The sequence below is a fragment of the Gekko japonicus genome, unplaced genomic scaffold (assembly GCF_001447785.1).
Source record: "Gekko japonicus isolate JY-2015 unplaced genomic scaffold, Gekko_japonicus_V1.1 scaffold555, whole genome shotgun sequence".
Classification (NCBI taxonomy): Eukaryota; Metazoa; Chordata; class Lepidosauria; order Squamata; family Gekkonidae; genus Gekko; species Gekko japonicus.
In genome coordinates this window covers 309,119-316,908 of record NW_015161420.1, presented here as the reverse complement: position 1 = coordinate 316,908, position 7,790 = coordinate 309,119, and the positions used below count along the sequence as shown (strand labels likewise).

Here is a 7,790-nt window from a genome sequence, read left to right as displayed (position 1 = left end):
AGGGAAAGAAAGCAGGGTGGATGTGTGCTGGTCAACTGATCAGTCAATTACTATTGTATGCTTTCATGATGCCAAGAATATCATTCTGGAGGTAGCAGGTTATCTTTTTTCCTTTCTTCATAGCTTCATTTGTTTATTTGTTAGCAAAGGCAGTCTGTCCTGAGACTTGCAGGAGTCAGGAGCAAAATCAGAAGCATATCAAAGGTTCTCCTATTAGCCACCAAGTATAACTGCTGGCACTTTCAAGCAGGAAATCAGTATCAAAGTGTACTGCCTAGGAGTGCCCATGCTAAGATTTAATTCATTACCATTGTTTAAAGTTAATTTCATTGTTTTACACTAACAGTTGACTATTCTGTTTGCCGCTACACTAAATAACAAATCAGGTGATTAAGTAACTTTTTCTATTGTTCTAATGAAGTTACTACTTTAAATAAACTGGACCAGTCAACTACCAACCTTTTTATTGATCAAATGCCTGACTCTAACATACAGCAACACAAGGTTTAAAAAGTAGCAGAGATTCACACTGTACACAACATGCACCCAGTCTTAACCATCACCATACATCTCCAAATAAGGCTTGCCAGCCATCTACTAAATCTATTCATGAGAAAGGATTCCATATACCTCTCTAACACAAATTTAACTTTCAGGTCTCGTCATGGCAAGAACACCTCAGTACAAATCTCCATTATTTGCTTCACTTTATTAAAATTAATCTTGAACCAACTAAGATAATTTTCAGAACAAGGATAAAGCTACAATCATAAACAAATTCACAAGGTAGCAAGTCCTTTCCAGAGTTTAAATGAGGTCATGAAATGTTGCTTGTAAGAAGAAGCAGAGAGGTCTTGTCTGCCTGACGATGGGCCATCATTTCCTGAGGAGACTGTTCAGCAATCCCCATCAACAATTGTGTGTATCAGCTTACAGCAGCCACACAAACCACTTGCCAAAACACAGGACTGCACCAGCTGGGGGGGGGGGGTATTTACAAAAGACTTGTTCCTATTCCTCTTTTGCTTGTTACAAGTTCAACATACAGTTAAAGACAAAAAGTACAGGAAATGGGACATGAACCAGTGGGGAGTCCTTTACCTGAAAGAAAGAAATTGCTCCAAGAGCAGATTTGATTGGGTATTATATGATTACAAAAGAGGGACTTGCCTTTGCATTCCTGCTCCCTCACTGGCCCCCCAGTCCACCTGCAGCACTGCCACCAAGAGCTGCCTGGCTCACACGGAAGCAGAGGGCAGTGGCAACCCTAGCCACTCCAGCTCCTCCCCCACTCCCCCCAGCTTATTGTAGCAGTGGTTCTGGCTTCCACTCTTCTCCCTCTGCCTGCCAACCACCCTGGCTCAGGCAGTGGCAACGCCTGCTTCTGCCTCCTCCACCCATGAGCAGCCCACAGGGATGCTCCCTTACACTGTCTATGCAAGCACGGAACACATTTTGGAACTCTCCTCCATTGTTTTTTACGATACACATTTTTCTGCAATCCCGGAGGGTGACCCCGGTTTGCAGAAGGAAACCGGCTATCTGAATATGGCCCCATTATCTTGGTTTTTCTATCCACAGGGATCGGGTTAAGAATTAGATATGGCTATAATAACCTCTATGCATAGTTATTTGAGAATGGATAGAATTATAGACCACTGAAACTCCTACCGAAGACAACATGGGGCACAATTGTAGAAAAGCAGAAAAGCTGGATGCATGATATATATCCTGCCCTTTACCTAAGAAGGCCTCCAGGTGGCTAGATCAAAATGGGTAGCTGTGTTAGTGTGTCTGTAGCAGGACAAAAGAACAAGAGTCCAGTAGCACCTTAAGCACTAACAAAATACGTGGCAGGGGATGGGCTTTCGTAAGTCACTGCTCACTTCAGATACAGTGGCTAATAATTAACAAACCACACCAATCAACAACAAAAAATTATATTCCCAGGATCACCACAAAGCTGTTCGAACACCTCCGATACACATTTCCTGGTACATGCATTAAATCACTGAAACCAAAGGGATGCACACAGCTTAAAATCTGACTGTATACACATGCAACTAAGAGGTATTCCTCTTAGTTATTCCCTGGCATATCAAAGACTGATGATCCACTATTCCAGTCACTACCTATCAACAAAACTTAACTGTTGCAAATTTATTGCTCATATTATTATAATTTACACTAACCCTTTGTTTGCCAAAATATATTTGCAATTTGATTGCAGATTTTCTCAGTTTGTATGTTCCTAATACAGCCCTTGATATTAGACTAGTTGCTCAACCCTGCTTTTTTTAAAAAAGTATAAGGTACCAAACAGGATACAAAGATCCTGCTTTTGTGTGGGCACACTTTGTTTTTGTTCTTAAGTAGCATAGAAAGTCATGCCCCAAACTGGAACATCAATTATGCAAAGCCCCAAGTTTCACATGAGAAGGAAACAACCACTCATTTTAAAGTGTATATGGCTAGCAGAGCTCCCTCTTGTGCTTCTGACACCAGAAGCTCCTTGCAATGAAGCCCTTCGCCAGAAAGCCATAAAACAGTTACACCAAGTACTCTGACTAGTTTAAATATGCTGGCAAATGTATATGACAAGTCTCTGGGCAATATAGAACTTTGTCACACAAATCCACTGACTCTTCGTTTTACTAGGACTGAAGAAGCTCTAGGTTACATAAATACACATACCCCGGTTCTAATTCTGTTCTACCTACTATTCTCTAATTTGCCACCTTCAAAAGAACAGAAATTCTTTACACCCCAATATTGTGCACAGCAGAAAATAATAAGGTAAACCCTCTAACAGTGTTGCACATTGACAGAAGAGCACAAAAATAATTTTAAAAGGAAGAGAAAGCATTGCCCCACACAAACCTCCTGGAAGATATGATTCACTAGCCGTATCATCACCATCATCTCCATCTTCATCATCACGGCTCAGCAAGTTGTTCACGGCAAGATTTACATCGAGATTTGTCCGCTGGAGCTCTCTTATAATTACACTTCTAGATTTTCCTTGTAGAACAACCTGCGCCTGTAAGTAAGCACCATGCATACATTCAGTTTAACAGAATCCCCAAAAATGGTTTCTATTGACAAGAACAAACCTTTAAATACACCAGAAACTGGACTCTAAGCATTTGAAAAAGTCAGGGTTAAAAGTGTTACCTGTACTGAATCATACTGTGAAACCTTGAATTAGAAACAATTGCTTTAAGAGGCCACACCTCTCCAAAAAATTCAGGAAGTGGTCAGAAACACCACTTCTGGCAGTGTACAACCTAAGCATACTCTATTTTCTAACCTATTCTAGATTAAGACTCTGTTTTGTTGCCAACCAATGTTTTCATTGTTATAGCAACTGTTAGTACACAAATGTTCAGAAAGTATATGAATTTTACAATGCAAAAATACATTTAAGTTTACCCTGGGAATAAGCTGTGCTGACTCAGACATTATTAAAAGAGTAACAAGCCAGGGTCTTATTCACATACAAGAAGTTATTCCTCATGAGGCTTTTTAAGAGCTTGATGTTGAGGTTTTGCCAGCCAAAGCCATAATACTCTTGACTGGGAAGGACTGTTACCTTCCCAATAGACTGCCAGGTTTCTTAAAATCAACAGTAGTTAAATCCTGTATATATGTATGTCCATAAAGGCTTGTCAAAAAGTAGTTAAATCCTTGTTCACGGGGCTACAGGGAATTACTGCTCTGAAAACACACCTAGCATTCCCCATTTCATGTCTCATGTCTTCTCATAAGGCTATCAACGCAGTTGACAGACTTTGATGGCCATACTAAGAAGAAAAAATCACACTTACACAGACTTACTTGCTGTCTTGTTGCCAAAAGTGTCTGTGAGCCCCATTTTGCTTTACCTCAGATTTCTTCCTCCTTGACCACCACTTGTTCTATTAACCTGTCCCACTTGGTACCTTCTCTTCTTGTTACAACCAAACACTTCCAGGTCCAATTGCATGATATTTCTCACACTTTTTCTACCTGTCTCCAATTTTCCTCCATTCATTTAGTTCTCTCTGATCTCTTTCATCTGTTTAACCAGACCATCACTTCACTTCCCTCATGTCTTCATGGCAAATTAAGAAAAATCCCACATGTAATCTCCAATATGATCTTATGTTCTACTTGCCTGTATGTGGACAACCCAGTTAACTTTCCCACACTAGCAACACTTCTTGTTATCTTCCTACCACAGAAACAACCCAAGGAACCTTCCCTTATCTCCTTTTCTCTTCCTCCTGCTTCTAGTTTCCTTCACTTTCATGTATGTCCCAATCTCACTCATCTTTAAAAGCTCTTCATATGGACCTTCTTACTTCAAAGTGAGAACTAGCTTGTGTGGCACTTGGACACCCCTAATTCATTTCACAACACTAAAACCAGTTGCACAGAGGCTTCCAATATACTTTTTTATTTATTTATTATTTCTATTTATATCCCAACCTTCTCAGAAGTGGGCTCTGAGTGGCTCACATCAACCAACAGAATGCAATCTTAAAAATAAGTTAATAAATAACAGTATAAAACAATACAATAAAACAATTTAAAACATTTGAAGTGGGCCGTGTAATATATTAGTTCAATTCCTGCAGCCGGAGTAAATGTTCACTCTCAATGAACAGCTCCTCCAGTCCTCCTCCACACACAGTTCAAAGCAGTAAAGCACACAGGGGGGGTCAGTCTATGCTCCCTTCTGGAGAGGCGGCAAGAGCAAGACTTTCTACCTACTCATGGCTAGCCTAACTAATCCAGTTCTATATCGCCAGCCCATAACAAAACGAAGACTAAGGCAGGCATTGGCAGCTGCGGAGAATAAATTTTGGGGGGCTGCATGTCCTGTGGGAAGAAGGCAGACCAGACTTTCATCTGGAGGAGGCTCCATTGGACACATCCCCATTTTTCCACATAGGAAATCCCCATCTGGTAATAGTGAAACTGATTAAAAACAGAGCACCATGTCTATCTGGCAGGAAAAACAAACAAGGTGAAGATTTGTAACACAGCAGACCTTGTGCTGATCAGTACAAAGCATCTGTCAACGGAAGTAAAAAAAAATGGTGAAGTTTTTTGTTCTTTGTTTAAAAAAAAAGTTGGCCTGGTACTTGGCAATCTAAATTGGTGGGGGAGAAGAGAAAAAAGGAACAGCTCAGGGGAAGAAGAATGAAACAAAACACCACAGCCAGGCAAGTCAGCAGGGTCTGAAGAAATTCATCTAATAGCATAATAGGAATCAACACGTAGTTCAGAACCATTATCTACCTTTGGGAACCTGGAACAAAGATGCCCTAGAGTACAAGCTCTGTTATCTTCCAAAATTCCCAAGGAAGAGAACAGCTTGGCAAACATTATTCAGCGTACCTACTTTGAAGATCCTTTCTAACCCTACTGCCACTAGACACTCTTACTGCTCTGTAATCTATACGTTGCCTGCCAATCATCTTTAGGGTATGGGTGTCTCATGCATTTATGCAAAAAGGGATGACTTGAAGGAGCATCAAGGATGGTGCCATTTACAAAAAGCTCACTCAAGACTACGATCAAAACCCTGCTTGTGGGGAAAGGAGCAGGACAGAAGTTGGATAAATAAAGAGTGCTCTCTCTCAGCCAATGTTAACATGACAATCTGATGTAAATTTTTTCCCCACGTTACTAACAGAGCGAAGCATCTTCTCCTGCACGTCCTTATTTCATTAAGAGGACATAAAAGTGCCCCTTCTTTCTTGAATATATAGATAAGAAATTAAATACCTTTACAAAGGAACGAATAAAAATGTCTTAAGGAAGTTTTCAGATCATTTTATACATACACACAGAGTAGATCATTTAATATACAGATAGACAGATATCTCTATATAGAGTTATATACAAACTTTGAAATGTTCATAAGGTAACTTGTACCTGTGAAATGAGTTCTTCTGGAATCACTGAGGCTGGAATCACTGGTTGTGGCTGACTACCCAACAGTCCAGACCCTCTATCACGTCCTGTTCGAATCACTCTCGTTTGCCTCCGAGAATCTCTAGCTCCAGCTGAGGATCTGCCCGAAGATCCTCCTCCACTCCCTCCAACTCCTGAGCTCCAGCGACTCCTGAGTAATATTTTGAAAAAGGCAACAGGTCAATGTGGCTTTGGAGAGCAATTGTGTCTAAATGTCATTGCTCTCTACAGCATGCTAGCCTAATAATATAATTTATACTATTAGACCTAGCATGCCTGATACAAATAACTCTTTCCTATACAGCAGTGTTTTAAGTATGCTTCCCCAGCAGATTCCTTTGGAACAGAACAAGACAAACTCACTAGCATTAATTAAGGTGGATGCTTTTTACTTTTGGCTTTTCTTTTCACTCTTCGATTTCAAGATAAGTTTTTGAATTTTTCTAAAGCAATACTATGGCCAGACCCCCTCTGCATAAAAGAGCTATCTGCTTGATTTCTATATGCTGGAGCTTGTATGTTCTGTTGAATTAAAGAATCCATCTGCCACCCTACGAGGTACTAAAATGGGAATCCTCTTTAAATTTAAATAGCATTCTCAGTGTAAAAAATAGAATTGAAATAGTGTATACTTCTGTATCTTATTGAGTAAATAATGGCAAAAATTATGAAGCCTCTCCAATATATTCATCCTTCTTGTGAAATTAGAAAAAAATCTGTTTATTTTCACTAGTGGAAATGTAAGGCTCTTTATCCATTGGGATTTCTTTACTTTTTCTATATTTACTTACTAAATTTTACTCAATCCAAACATTGGGCCTTTCCAGTATCTTGATGATTACCCTGAAACTAATAAAATATACCAGCCCAGGGGTCTGCAACCTATAGTTCTAGAACCAGATGTGGCTAGATAAGGAACCAAATATAGATCTTTAAAAAAAACACACAGGATTTCATCATAGCCAGTACGTGAAGGGAATGGCAGGCAAAGTTTTTTTATGGGATTAAAAGGCTTCTTGCTAAAAGGGCAATGATAGAAATGAACAGTTGTCAGTAATCCAAGTACAAATCCTGTGCCAATTTATGCCTATGCACTAAAATAATTAGTTAGAAATTTAATTTTTAATTGTGCCGCTTTCAAGCTATACTGAAAATAACAGAATCTATGACTCTTGAAACTAAGTACATCAATTGCAAAAGGTATTTGTCATTCAAACAGAATCAAGACAGCCACCTGGTTGTCAGTTTTGTTTTTGTTTTTTATATAAACAAAACTGTCACAAAAATTATTAATCTTTCTGCAATGCACTAAAATAATAATGTAATCTCTCCTTCCTGTATTTTTTACTTATTGTCAGATCTTGAAACAACCAGTGTTTGGGCTACAGAAACGTTATGGAGCAACAGATCAGTTATCAGTAATGTTAAACCGTGTAATTCCAGTTATACAAATATCTCTCGTTCTGAAGTTCATCATAGTTTGGTTCTTTAACTTCCAAAGGTTGCAGACCCCTACACCAGACCAATACTGCAACAGACGTAACAAATTGTCACAGGTATACTAACAATGAAAAAACTGCAACTAAAAATTCAGTACTCTATTTTAAATATTAGAGCCACACTGTCAATAAGAGATTCAGATAGAAGTGCAGCATTTATGTCAACAGTCCTCTTCTCCAAATCAAGCTATCACTATTGGGAAATACTCTAATTCCAAAGGACTACCTATTATAGCACAAATGTTTGTTTATTTGTTAGGAATGGAGAAGTCACAGTTTGTCCCACAGTTAGTTAAATTTAGGGTTTGAAGAAACACAAGACCTCGT

The 7,790-nt window shown here is 39.2% G+C and overlaps 1 protein-coding gene across 1 annotated transcript in view; it reads right to left on the bottom strand.

Moving 5' to 3' along the window:
- UBR5 (ubiquitin protein ligase E3 component n-recognin 5) overlaps positions 1 to 7,790 on the bottom strand; it is an 87,743-nt gene that overhangs the window by 63,018 nt on the left and 16,935 nt on the right. The window contains 2 exon segments of the mRNA XM_015428253.1: positions 2,881 to 3,040; positions 5,926 to 6,115. Coding sequence (XP_015283739.1) covers positions 2,881 to 3,040; positions 5,926 to 6,115 — 350 coding nt within the window.